Genomic DNA, 14,327 nt, shown 5'->3' with positions numbered 1-14,327 from the left:
TGGCTGGGATTTATTTGAGAGACACAAGGGGCATCAACTGTATAGAGTATTCCTGTTGAACACACAAAAAAGGCTGTAAAAAAACAACAAGGCTGTGCTTTTGTCAACTGTAGAGGGGTTGTATTTATTGCAAACAAGCTCCCCAGAATTTTACAGCAATCAAAGAACAAATAATGTTTTTATTTAAATTATTTGTAGTAGGCAAAGTCTTGAGGCTATATTCATTAGTTTTTTTTACTTGTCCTGTCCAACAGCTGAGTAAGCAGATTAGAGCTGAAGATCTCTTTTTTTTGGAGAGATTTTACTGTAACAACAGGAGTTTATGGTTCTTCAGACAAAGAGTGTATATTTGTATAAATCCCTTTTGTACTTGAAGCTAAACTTTCTTTATAATAATTATATTTATATGCATTCCTTGTTGGACTGGACGGACGAGGAAAAGAGAGGGAGAGAGTGGGGAGATGTCTCTGGCCGAGGTAGTCGATAATACCACAACATAAGAGTGTCATAAGTAAATTGCATGACTTGTTTTTCACATATATACACTAACAAATAGTCTGCACACAGATATGTACAAGTTTAAAGTATATTCATACATTATTGATGGAAGATTTATCTCACATTGCCTTATAAACGCAGACAGATACAGACAAGCTTTGCATGACCAATATTCTTAGAGAGGGGAGTAAAAACAGTACCCTTAGTATTACCGTTTTTATTTTTCTCTAACGGAGCCACGCCAATGAGAATCATGGTTAGTACTTTTCTGATGATTAACGACATATATAAAGAAAATTAAGATTGAAAATGTATTTCTTAGTCTTTCTTCATTTAAATTGTTGTGAATCAGAAGCAGACAAAAATATGCTGGTTTAAAAAAGCTTGTAGCTGCGACGTAGACAGGCCACAAGCTCCCTGCTCCGCTGAATATTGATATAGTATCTGTAGACAAATAGATCCATGTACGTCTTTGTTGTTCTCATCCCAGTTGGCATCTGGGTCCAAACTGAGCTGGATAACTCTGATATTGCTCAACATTTCTGTTGCTAGAAGGAGAGAGTGTAAACAGAGAGCTCTCATTAACAGGAAGGGGAAGGGGGGGCGGGCTTGCTCCATGCCAACAGTTCTGCTCACAACATAAACGACACAGCTTTTTTTTGAAACACTTTGAAAATAAATAGATGGGTAGATATGGTTGATAGATAGATAGATAGATAGATAGATAGATAGATAGATAGATAGATAGATAGCAAAACACACAACCACATACAATAAACAACAGTAAAAAGACAGTTCACATGACAGTACTTGATTATTATTTTTTAAGTGTTTTGTTGTCTTTGTTTTGTAATTCACAAATCATATATCGAACCGAAACAAAACCATGACCCAAAAATTGAAGCTTGAACCAAATCGTTGGGAAAGCAAATCCTCGGGTCCTTAGTTTTTATTCTTTTCAGTTTCTTTCTAGGGATATTTAGTCACATTGATACGCGCAGTACAAAAGAGTTTAAGGCCACTTGAATCTAATAGCTTCTCATTTGAACCACCACTTACTTAATGAACTGATGATTGGTGAGAAAAACAAAGGCCCCGCCACAATCTCTGGGTTGCAATGAGTTTGCTTTGAAAGTTTACAGTTGTTCCAACATCAGCAGCTGATGGAGGCGAAATCAGACAACATTAATGATCAATTGATGTCAAAAGCAAACTATGTTCCAAGGCTGGAGTTTGCACATCAGTAACTCCTAGCTGCCACACAATGCGTGTCAGGGCTGTCTTTATGATACCATAATCAACACCCCTTCAAAGTGGTGAGGTCTTGTCAAAAAAAAAAACTCAGCCAAAGTGGAAAGAAAAGGTGAGAATGGGAGAATAACAGCTTTGGTGAAGGAAATTGCTGTATGACCTCCTCAGTCTAAGAACTGCAGGAGGTTTTTCATTTGACTGCCAGCCACAAGTGTAGCAGATTGAGAATAGCAGGTAGGAGCTGCCTCTTGCCTTCACATCTGAGTAGGCCTGACATTCCTTATTTCACCCATGACTGGAGGAATCGAGGAATTATATCCAATACTTCTCTGTCTTCATCAATGCGGTGCGTGTGATTAATCTGTGTCATTTCTCTGCTGTCTGTCCCTGTTCATCAGGCCAATGAAAACAGTCTGCTCAGCGCACAGCTGAAAGGTTTCCCGCTCTTTCTTCACTCCAACTTGGGTCTGAAGGACTGCACAGTCAATCCCAAGTCCCCACTTCTGTTCATCACACGAGCCGGGCAGGCCCTGCCAGGGCCTCTTCCCGGCGACGACTGGACCGTGTTTCAGTCCAACCACTCTACATATGAGCCCGTGCTGCTGGCGAAAACCCAGTCGGCTGAAAGCGTTGCATCCATGGGGCAAAATGCTGCTATGCTCCCGTCCGTGGTGCAGGACCTGGGGCTCCACGACGGGATCCAGAGGGTTCTGTTTGGCAACAACTTGAACTTTTGGCTGCACAAGCTGGTGTTTGTGGATGCTGTGGCCTTTCTGACTGGGAAGAGGCTCTCGTTGTCCCTCGAGCGTTACATCCTCGTGGATATAGATGACATCTTTGTGGGAAAGGAGGGCACCCGCATGAAAGTGCCGGATGTGAAGGTGAGTTTCCTAGGGAGACGCCTTATCTACTTATCGACGAAGTTGCCATTACAATAATAAGCGCCTGATGTCTCACAGTAGGCATGTCATATACAGCCATCTGTCAGTCATACAGACAAGCCCTTCTTCTTGCTCCTCTTCTCCTCCTGAATGTCCCTGTAGACTTTTCAAGGGTGACAGGCCCCACAGCTGTAAGAGAAATTCCACAGCAATGAATATTTCAGGGACTCAGAGAAATACAAAGAATGTTGAAGAGCTCCTCGCTTGCATCCCTTCAGGCCCCACATGTGCAGGCATGGAGTATTAGAAAAGTTATGGAATAGACATCAAGACTCACCAGCAGAGCAACAGCAAGCTTTTAGTGACAAATAACACACCGACAAGATGGAGAAACGTGTGTGTCTGTGTGTGTGTGTGCACGAGGAGCCTCATCCAGCAGCAAGATCAAATGAAACAAACACCCGAATCTGAGGAGGGCGAAATATCAAACAGAATGAGGGAGAGATGTGAGACATCTGGGAGTGGATGTTGGATGTTTACAGAGAGAAACTTGCCAAATGAGGAGACGTATGCGGGCACGCGCCCGCCTGCATCTTCACTTCTCCTCATTAACCAAGTCCAACATCAGTTTGAGCCCATCATCTGTTGACTCATTCTCCTTTCCTCCCGCTGCTTCAGGCCCTGCTGGAGGCACAGAGGGAGCTGCGCACCCATGTGCCCAACTTCACCTTCAATCTTGGCTTCTCAGGAAAATTCTTTCACGCTGGTAAGCGGCAGCCGTTAGTAAGACCTCAACAGAGGTGAAAATGTAAAGTTTGCAAGGATACTTTCTTCTCTTTCCTTCTTCTCCCTGTCACACCCCAACTGTTATCTCCTTTGAATGCGTTGTTGCCAACATTTGTTTTTCCCTCGTTTTTTCGTTTTTCTATTGCTTGACTTCATTTTTTTGACTGACTTGCCCCATCATCCCTGCTGCGCTCAGGATCTGATGAGGAGGATCTTGGGGACGACCTTCTGCTTTCCCACGTGAAAGATTTCTGGTGGTTTCCTCACATGTGGAGCCACATGCAGCCTCATCTTTTCCACAACCAGTCCGTGTTGGCCGAACAAATGTTGCTCAACAAGAAATTTGCCACGGTGAGTCTCCGGGCCCAAAGGTCACTTCCAAGCGTTTGAGTGAACTGTGATCAGAGCCATCTCCACCTGAACAATAATTGAAGACAGTATTATTCCAATGGATGAGGCTTTTCAAAACATATTTTTTGAACTCTAATAGATGTAGTCACTTATTATAACAAGTGTTACATTTCCAGGTGATTTGTCTTTAAAACTGAAGGCAAAAGCTCTGTTAGACGTGCAGCTAAAACACTTCATAATGTCTTACTGGAGAAATAAAATGTCAGTTTTATTCCTTCATAAACATGTTACTGAAGAATTCAAATGTAATTTTTTATTAACTTTTATTAATTAGTTTTGATTAAGAAATCTTTTTTGGCAAAACAAAGTAAGCAAGTTTGGTTAAAGTTTTATGGCTTTAATTTTTTTAAAAACCTTATAGTGCTTTAAAAATCTTTCAATCTTTAAGAAATTCCTTATAAATACATTTCCTGTTTTGCCATACGCATCACTTCCTGTAGATTTTCAGAAACCAGAACTTTGGAAGCCATTGTTAAAAATATAATTATCAATAAATACCCAATTTTTTTCTTGGTTTCTTTCCCAAATTATTTCCTTTTATTTAAAGCAACACACACACCCAGTGGTTTCTATTAATGCAAATATGCATCATACTACGGTAATGGGCCCCTAAATTACCTTAATTTAGCTTTTACTTGAAAGGAAAAACATAAATGAAATTATTTTTTCATAGCTGGAAATAAATTGAGGCGTCAAGAGTAAAACTACGTTTTTACTATTTTAGATTATGGAAATACTGCCCGTAATAAAAAAAATACATTTTTAAAAAAGGCCTTTCAGTAAAATATAGACATTTTTTGCTTCACTGTCTTCTTTGCTTGATTTCTCCTCCAGGAGCACGGGATCCCCACTAACATGGGTTACGCCGTTGCTCCCCACCACTCGGGCGTCTACCCCGTACACATGCAGCTGTACGACGCCTGGAAGAAAGTGTGGGGAATCAAGGTGACCAGCACAGAGGAGTACCCACATCTGAAGCCGGCGCGCTTCCGGCGAGGTTTTATTCACAGCGGCATTAGCGTAAGAACATGTTTCGATTTATTCCCAGATATCAATTCAAGGTCTTCTTCTCCCACCTCTGGCATGTTTCTCTGTCTGCTGTCTTCTCCTCCATCTTTCTCCTCCCACGTCTTTGTGCTTTTCCCTCCTTCACCCAGAGTATTCTTCTTTGTTGGTTTTCCCAGCAGTCCTTGCCACATCTGTTATTCTTTAGTCTTTCCCCTAAAGAGGACGAGCAGAATATTATTTCCATTTACCATACATCAGTGAGGCGGCTGACGTCCTTCAGAAGGCATTTGTGGTGTCCGTCCAGCTGGGCTGTAATGTTCATCTATGGAGTAAGAGATGATAATGTAGTCATGAGAGGCAGTCTTGCATGAGACACCTGTCTGAGCCGCGCCGTCTCGCAGGCCTCGGCTGCAAAACGAAGACTGACATCTGGCAGCGGTGAAGAAATTGTCTGCACATAAGCAATCTCTGAAATGTCAACACTCCAAAAATCTTTATTCAGCTTAATAGCTTTCGTAGGTGCTGAATAGCACAGTTAAGAGGGCAAAATTAAATTAGAATAAACTGAATTTGAGAGGCTCAAAAGGGAAGAAAAGAAAAACCTGTCTCCATTCCTTTCCCAGGATGACCTTCAGCACCGATAAAGAAACAAAGCTGCTTCAGTCGGTCCTTCCTCTTTTTAGTCTGCCGTTTTGTTGGCCTGTGGAGTCCCACCGCTCTGTTACCATCCTTGAGATAGCGCTTTCTGAATGGACAGTCTCCAGTGCTTACCGGCGGCTGATATTCAGATCCCCAGACACTCAAGCCTGTTTCCATGAATTTCCATATAGACTCAGCGTGAATAAGAGGTTTACTTTGGCTAGATGAGCTGCATAATATGAATGTTATTGTGAGTGAACAGCGTGGGGAGCTGACAGCTCTGCTCTGCTCTCAGTGGAGTGCCGATGATAGCTTTTTTTTGTTTTGTTTCTTTTTTCTGTCTTTTTCCTCTCCTGTGATACCTGTGTTTGTATTTACCTAACGTGTTGCTGGTGTTGCAGGTGCTGCCCAGGCAGACGTGCGGCCTCTTCACCCACACCATCTTCTACAAAGACTACCCGGGCAGCCCAAATGAGCTGGACAAGCTCATCAACGGGGGGGAACTTTTCCTCACCGTCCTCCTGAACCCCGTGAGTCAGACGCTCGCCCACGCACCGCCGCTTTGCTCCGAGTTTCATCTAGATGATCAAAATTTAAACGTGGGGCAGGACAATGACTTATCGGTGACTCACTCAGTGATGTGAGCATCGTGCTTCCTTTTTCCTCAGAAAAATGTTTTTAAAAGAGACATAGAAATGAAACAAAAACAAACTTTCTTCTTTTTCACTTAATTATATTAGAAAAAACCTTTAGAATTATTAGGGGTTGTGTTTTTTCTATAGAAGGTACTTCAAAATGTGGATCTCCTGCAGTGTCATCCTACATTTTTGCCTCTAAAAGCACTTTGAGAGTACATGAAGAACCCAGCGTGTGGTTGGACCCAGAAACAAGACCTTAATGTTCAGTTCGCTATAAGAAACAATGGAGATTTGTCTCATCGTTCTCTGAAATCAAAGCAGGAAAATATTGAGTTATCAAAACATCTTTGGTCATTTTCTAGGCTAAAGATTTTCAAAAACTTAGATCTTTGTTTCTTTTATTGGATCTTCATTGTAGTGGTTTCTTTTTGGCTCCACAGATCAGTATCTTCATGACCCATCTGTCGAACTACGGGAACGACCGGCTCGGTCTGTACACTTTCAAGAGCCTGGTGATGTTCATCAAAACGTGGACCAACCTGAAGATGCAGACCCTCCCTCCCATCCAGCTGGCTCAAAAGTATTTCAGCCTGTTCCCCTCTGAGAGAGACCCCCTCTGGCAGGTGAGACACTGAAGCTGAGATCCGTCCCCACAGACTCTCTCCCGTCTCAGTTCCAGACTGGATGCCGAAATCCTCAAACGCGCCATTAAAGATGGGTCTCGTTTTGTTTTCACTGCTTCTTGGTAAAGCCTATATCGTTTTTTTTGGGGTGCTTTAGGATCCTTGTGAAGACAAAAGGCACAAGGACATTTGGTCCAAAGAGAAAACATGTGACAGATTCCCCAAGCTGCTGGTCATCGGGCCACAGAAGACGGGTAAGATGCAGAGCTTCAACACCCTCTGCAGGACAGATGTAAAAATGGTTAAGTGAGAAGTTTCCAGTGGTCTCTTACTCTGTGTTTGCAATAATTCAGACTTTTATGCCTAAATATTACATAACCTGTAAATGTCTTGATTTTGGACTCAAACCCCTTTGGTTCTGGCTCCTCTCACAGGAACAACGGCACTCTACCTGTTTCTTGGCATGCACCCAGATCTGACCAGCAACTATCCCAGTAAAGAGACGTTTGAAGAGATCCAGTTTTTTAATGGACACAACTATCACAGAGGCATTGACTGGTGAGATGACTGAGACTCTCCTCATGCTGTGGTTGTTCAGAAAAATCTGATATCTGAGAAAGTTTTCTTCTGTGACTCTTTATTTTCGGACTGATTCTTTTAATTTGAATATTAGGTGTAACTTATCTGTTGTAAAAGGATGCACATTTTCCTAAAAGGGTTAATTTGATGTTTAGACATGAAAATAATATTTATTCATACTTGTTTATACATTTTGTGTTTGTTGTGTGTAGGTATATGGAGTACTTCCCTCTGCCATCCAACACCAGTTCCGACTATTACTTTGAGAAGAGTGCCAACTACTTTGACTCTGAGGTGACCGCTCAGAGGGCTGCAGCTCTCCTCCCCAAAGCCAAGATCATCACCATTCTCATCAACCCAGCGGACCGAGCATACTCTTGGTACCAGGTCCGTCGCAGGAAGCCCCATTTCTTTCACATTGTCAGATAAGCTCCTGCAGCCTCCCCACGGGTTTGACTTTTTTCTGCTTGTCCATCTGCTCTCAGCACCAAAGAGCCCATGATGACCCAGTGGCTTTAAAGTACTCGTTCCATGAGGTCATCACGGCGGCCCGCAACGCTCCGGTTAAACTCCGAGTTCTCCAAAATCGATGTCTGGTTCCCGGCTGGTACTCCATCCACCTGGAGCGCTGGCTCAATTTCTACCATTCTAGCCAGGTATTATCAGTTTCAGTTTGACGTTCCATCTTCAAAGATCTGTCTCAAGACAATGTTCTGGTGCAGAGGTGAAGCGGTCGACCTCTAATCAGAGCATCACAGGCTCAGTTCCCACCCTGCCCACGCATGTGTCACAAGTGTCTGTGACTGTAAATCGCTTTGGGGCTTCAAGGAAGGTAGAAAAGCGCTACATAAATATACATTCACCAGTGTTCTGCAGCAGTGCAACAACAAAAAACGGTTTAAGACAATTTAGCTTTTTTTGAACCAAAAAAAAGTATGACTGAATGAAGTGACCCAGAATATCTAAGGGGGCAACAGTTCAAACGATTCCCCAATTATGTGCTACAGTACTGGATCTGGACATTAATTAGTCCCACAATTCTTTGCAGTCACATAATTTAAATTAAAGTGATAATTGTGTTTTATAACGTTACATTTCAGAATCATTTCTGCTTTAAATTCCTGGAACAGACTGAAAGTTTCGTCATAAAGAATCTGTCAAATTAAAGCAAATATTTGTGGTTTCACTCAGTAAAACTAAAGGTTTAATTTATATCAACTTTGAAGGCCATTCCATCGAAATGAGAATAAAAATATGACATTTTAAGCCCTGACAGAATAACATTTTAATCAGGATTTAATGTCACGGCAAAAGCGATGAAGCCTTTATGACAAACAGTTAAATGTGCATTTTTACCTTTGTGAACATTAATAAAATCACAATTAAAAAAAAAAGATGTCCATGAATCTGTCAGTGTCCTAAATGTCCTCATATTGAAGTAGGAAGAGAAATCTTTAGATGGTATTTTATGATTCATGGCAAGAAGTTTGTGATGTGGGAGGCTTATTCTCTCTTTTATACTACTTTCATAGAATATTTGAAAACCCGCTGACCTTGGTGGACGAGCGTTGCCCTTTAGGAACGCTCTGGTAGGGAAAAGGTAGCCCTTAATGCTGCAGTCTGCACACATTTGTAAGCTGCATGAGTACGCAGGGAGGAATTGTGGGTGCAGATTCTGGAGATGCTTAGTTTTTGTACGCTCTCATTAAATCAGAGTTCTCTTGGGCTAAATAGATAAGTAGCCACTTTTATTCGTTTAAGCGTATAATTATCCCCTGCAATGAAATACTTGTGCTTTTATATAAAGACACTGACCACAACAATTGTTTAAGTGAATGGAATGATTTATTTATTTTTTTACTTTTTAACATAAAAATCAGTTTTTTAATAAAGTAAAAAAGTATTAAAACATTTGCAAGATACTAAAATTATACTTTTATTTTTTGGAATAGTACCTTACAAATCCATTCTATATTTCTAGCTCATTGTTTTGCATCTATAGACATTTTCATATTTATTTTCCTAATGTACACACATTTCTATGGTAATTTTTGTCCATAAGTAAAGTAAAGTAAACAAAATGTAGTTGATTCAAAAAGATCAAACAAAATTAAAAGAATTGCGGGTCGTTTCTCTACTCCAGGCAAAATAAAAGTTGATCATTTTTATATTATCTTTTTGTGTCTGTATACATTGGTGTCCTGTTGTTTCATTATAATAATCTGAAATTTTTCTTTCGCCTTTTTTAATTATGAAATTCTTTATCTACCGGAATTTATATTGTTTTTGTCTTTTGTGTTTGTAGTTGTTAGTTTTGGACGGACAGATGCTGAAGACTGAACCTGCTTCAGTCATGGACAAGATCCAGAAGTTTCTTGGTCTCACCAACGTCATTAACTACCACAAGATTTTAGCGTAAGTTTTGCAATGTTTCATTCAAAAATGTGATGTATTGCTTTTTTACAGGTTCAAAAAATTTTGTAAATGTACATTTGAACCCTAAAACCCAACATTTTTGCTTTTGCTGTGATACCAAGAGCAGAATTCATTTTGCCACACGGGGCTTTTTACCATGGCATTTTTAGGTCACGGTATATTTTTGTATTTATTTGCAGTTTTGACCCCAAGAAAGGATTCTGGTGTCAGCTGCTGGAAGGAGGGAAGACCAAGTGTTTAGGAAAAAGTAAAGGACGCAGGTACCCCGACATGGATCCTGAGGTATGACCAGTTTTCATATGTTTTCCAAACTGTCATATTTGAGTTTCCTGCATCTTTTTTCATTTTACTTGTTGATCTCCTTCAGTCCCAGGTGTTCCTCAGGGAGTACTACAGGGATCACAACATTGAGCTGTCGAAGCTGCTCTACAGGATGGGTCAGCCTCTGCCCAGCTGGCTCCGGGAAGAGCTGGTGCACAGCAGGTAGCAGCCCCGGCAGAGGGACGGCCCACTGCTCCCCTCGATGCGTCGCTGCTTTGCTCTGCAGGCGTTCAGATCCCAAGTTGTTCTGACAGAGACTGCAATCTACGGAGGCTTCAAGATGCAATGCCAAACTAGAGCTCAGAGCGCAAAGGTGGTGTTCAAGAAACATGAATATTCATCACTGGGAGGACTTGGAGACGGACACGAAGAAACCTCTAGTGTTTGATAATCCCTGTCATGTTCTCGTTAATCTAACTTTATCTCATCCCAAGAACCTGCTGCTGGAAACTCCAGAAAGGAACTTTGAAGACTCAGTTCTTGAAAACGAGTGACAGACGAGTGAACATGTTACCATGGTCAACACAATGTCCTTTTGTCGGGTGACGACCTGAAGGACAGACAAAAACTTCTTTTAATGCAATCGTTTGTATGGGAATTGGGTGAAAGACGTGACATCTGGACTCAGGCTGCGTCCTGTAGCCTCACATGATAGGCCTTGGTAGAACCTAGTTATTGTATAACAAGTGCCAGGACAGAATCTTCATCAAGGTATCACCACCATGGACATTTGAGGGTTCTTCTTTTATCTTTCCTCTGATTTAACATTTCTATAATCCTGATGGGAATGCATACTTATAGAATGCACCAAACCTAACCATCTTTAACTGCATTGTTTTCACTTATAAGGAATCAACAGTGCATTTATTTATACCGTTATGGCTCAACCCGCTCTTCAGTCAGTTTTATGACCACTGTGCGGGCATGAGCTCAAACTTGGGGATGGACGTGGGAAGCACATGAGCACTCGACTGAGCGTACAGGTACCTGGAAAGCACACTAACTTAACAGCTTCCGCTACAATCTGTGAAGATGATCATAAGCTAGCTACTGTATGTTAAATGAGCTCTCTGAACCTTCAGATTCAGATAGTGTACAGGCGAGGATTGTGCATTTCTAGGTCTGTTTTCAGTTTTTGTCCAAACTGTATATTTCATTTTAGTTTTTTATTTCATTCCTTACAGGACTTTTAATCTCAAAGAGGGGAGAAGTTTGGGGGGTATTTTATTAAAAAAAAAATTGCTACCAGGCCAACCAATAGTATGCCCAGTGACACACCTATGGATGTTGGATAACATGTCACCACTTCAACTAGATGTCAAGCGTATATAACAAGAAGCTGCTCTTACTGCAATAGTTTTATACGTTGTTCCGATATAATAATGATGCACATGTTGATGTTCATCTCCTGACTTTGTAATGTACATAAAGCAAAAACCCTCAGTAGACCTAAATTATTGAATGTGTCCGGGTTTCCGCGCCATCGGTTCTCGTCGTGTGAAAACATCAGTGCTGCACTGAGGGGAGTTTGGATTCTTTCGTCATGCAGAGGTGTCGCTCGGAGTAGTTCCTCATGTCCTCTCACTGCCAACCGCTGTACAAAGGGTACTGAGTCTGTCCATATGAAGTATTACGCGATAACACATAGCGGCGATGATGGTACTAATCTCCTGGACTTTATGATAAAGATTTGTAATTGTTGTCTATAATTTTTACAGTGTAACTAATATTGTTGGTGCTTTTTAATTTGCAAATTAAACACCACTGTATTTTTCAGTAGTTGGGCTCTTTTTCAGCTCTTTTTTTTCCCCAAACTGATTTAAAAGGTTGTCAATTGAAAAAGAAAAGCCACTTTTTAAATGTTTTTGGTTAAAAAAAAAGTTGTTTTTTTTTTTAAGGAAAATTTGGAATTTTGTGATTACATAGGTGACCAAACAACATAACGGAGCACACTATGATTAATATAAATTGTGCCAAATGACGGAAGGAAGTGTTAAAATCCAGCTTTGCCTTGTTTGGTACCTGGATTCAAATCCATTTATTTCACTGAAGGGTCTGTCTGCTTTTGTTAACAGTCCAAACTGCTGAGTGAGCAAATCCCCACAAACCGCAGAGGCTGAAATACTTCATTTAGAAAAGATTTACATTGTCGTATATTATGACTGCTGGGTACTTAGTTTATTTAGCCTTTTAGGTAACTACAGCTTTTAGCCATGAGCGGATGTCATCAAGTGCTGTTGACAGATAAATTCAATTTTATTTAAATACATCTGAACCAAATGTAGTCCTTAAAAAGTACATTTTAAATCAGATTCCCAGATAGAAGGGAGTGATTACAAACATTTGGATAGTCACATTGAGAACTGCCGTGCAGGAAGTACCTATGGAATTTCTTGAGTTTTCAACTGAGAGAAAACACTTAATGAGGATCAGTGATATCAAAAATGTCTGTTTACAGGTGTATAATAGTCAGAAATTACGCTACTCACAATAAATTCGAGATATTGTTACTTAAATAAGCACTTTTCCCATTTGGTCTCCATTTTAATGAAAGATCTAAAAGCTCCCTTTGATTCTAATGAGGAATAAGAAGAAACGCCATTTTCATTAAGTTAATATTTACCGAATTGCTACAAAAATTAGGAAAATAATGAAGATTGCCCTAAACAACCAAAAATTAACCATGTCAATAGCAGGTATTTCCACCATGTGGTGCAATGACGGCTTGACAGCAACATCATGATGATGTTCTTTGGTTCCACTCTTCCACAAGTGCTACATGGAGTTCTGTCAGGTCACTTGGGGTTGGGTACAATCATCCAGTCTCTGCTGCAGCTGGTCGCAGACATTGCCCATGGGGTTCAGGTCAGAGGTCATTTCTGGCCATACCATAAGTGGCACTTCCACTTCCTGAGGACGAGCTGTGACAATTCTGGCACCATTTGGTGGAGCATTATCATCCACAAACAGAAAGTTGGAGTTGTGCTGGTGGAATTAAGGGGTGGTGATGGTTCTATGACGTCTCTTAGGTAAGAACATGCAGTGACTGGACCATCTACAATAACTGAATCAGTTGGTGATGCCTGTCCTGGGGACCATGTTGACCTCTGCGTATCATTCACCTCGCCTTCTCCAGCAACACTGATGACCTGTGCAAGGTGAGCTGATGCTCATCAGAGAACAACATCTGACTGCCTTATACCAACCCGAAGGCACGCTTTGGCCAGGTGGCGCTGCTTGTCTGTTAAGCGACGTCATGTATTTATGGCTGTTTGAATGATGAACTTGAATGACTTACTGGCAAAATCTTTTTGTTTTTTTATTGATGCAACATTAAAAAGGATTTAATAAGTAATAAATAGTAAGTAAGGCATGCTGTACACGGTGAGAAAACCACAAAGTGAGGTGTGTCTATCAACACAAAACCATTACCTCCCTATCCCAAAATTGAATAAAGTGAAACAAAACATTTGTGTACATGGCATCCATTGCATTTATCACAATTTCCCTAACTTGTTGCTAGTGTACTTCTCCCCACATATCAACTGCTGGGCGCTTCCTTTATTTATCCTATTAGGGAAACTAAACTGTCATCAGTTGGTGTCAACCTATTATTGTGTGTTTTAGTGCAACTTTCTCCAAACAGGACAGAAGTTTTGAACATTTTCTTTGTTTTGTATTGAGCTAATTTTAACCATAAACCTTCTCATTGCACTTTATTTTGACAGATGAACTCATGGTGTACTCATTTTAACACACTTAAACCAAATTTAGTCCTCAAAAAATACTTTTGAAATCAGTTTCACAGATGGGTGGGAGTAATTTGGATGATCTGACTTTAATCTGTTGTAAATCCAGCCAAATGAGAACTGCTGTGTTGGAAGTAGCTATGTCATTTCTTAAGGTTTCAATTGAGAGTTAACTCTCTGCCCTTTTTACACTCTTGTGTAATATTCAAAAAATATGTGTCTGTGTAAGTGTAAGTGCACCAGCAGTGTCAGTGAACCAGCAGTAGCACTTTGTCAGTGCAGATTTCTAGAACCTTCCTCTAGTCTGACAAAAAAAGTGCTTTCACTTCACACAGTAACTTTCCATCTTAAAAAAAGGGAAAGTATGTTAAGAGATTGTAAGAAAAAAAAAATATTTTGGGCTAAATAATATTATTTCTTTATATATTTTGTATTATTGTTTTATGGTCACTCTGAGAAGCACTTTTAGTTAACCCTCCTGTTGTGCTCTGGGTAAACTGACCCGCT

The 14,327-nt window shown here is 40.6% G+C and overlaps 1 protein-coding gene across 1 annotated transcript in view; it reads left to right on the top strand.

The window, feature by feature from the left end:
• The window catches only part of ndst1a (N-deacetylase/N-sulfotransferase (heparan glucosaminyl) 1a), a 48,444-nt gene extending 36,594 nt beyond the window's left edge, over positions 1-11,850 (top strand). The window contains exons 3-15 of the mRNA XM_004073471.5: positions 2,148-2,630; positions 3,309-3,396; positions 3,613-3,767; positions 4,662-4,847; positions 5,876-6,004; positions 6,553-6,735; positions 6,893-6,989; positions 7,170-7,293; positions 7,527-7,701; positions 7,800-7,970; positions 9,620-9,729; positions 9,930-10,032; positions 10,118-11,850. Coding sequence (XP_004073519.1) covers positions 2,148-2,630; positions 3,309-3,396; positions 3,613-3,767; positions 4,662-4,847; positions 5,876-6,004; positions 6,553-6,735; positions 6,893-6,989; positions 7,170-7,293; positions 7,527-7,701; positions 7,800-7,970; positions 9,620-9,729; positions 9,930-10,032; positions 10,118-10,237 — 2,124 coding nt within the window. The 3' untranslated portion in view covers positions 10,238-11,850. The remainder of the gene's footprint in view (positions 1-2,147; positions 2,631-3,308; positions 3,397-3,612; positions 3,768-4,661; positions 4,848-5,875; positions 6,005-6,552; positions 6,736-6,892; positions 6,990-7,169; positions 7,294-7,526; positions 7,702-7,799; positions 7,971-9,619; positions 9,730-9,929; positions 10,033-10,117) is intronic.
• Positions 11,851-14,327: the final 2,477 nt, after the last annotated feature.

Source organism: Oryzias latipes, chromosome 10, assembly GCF_053564925.1.
Source record: "Oryzias latipes strain Hd-rR chromosome 10, Olatipes_Hd-rR_3.1".
NCBI classification, from domain to species: Eukaryota; Metazoa; Chordata; class Actinopteri; order Beloniformes; family Adrianichthyidae; genus Oryzias; species Oryzias latipes.
The sequence above is the reverse complement of the archived record's forward strand: the minus strand, read 5'-3'. Positions and strand labels throughout refer to the sequence as shown.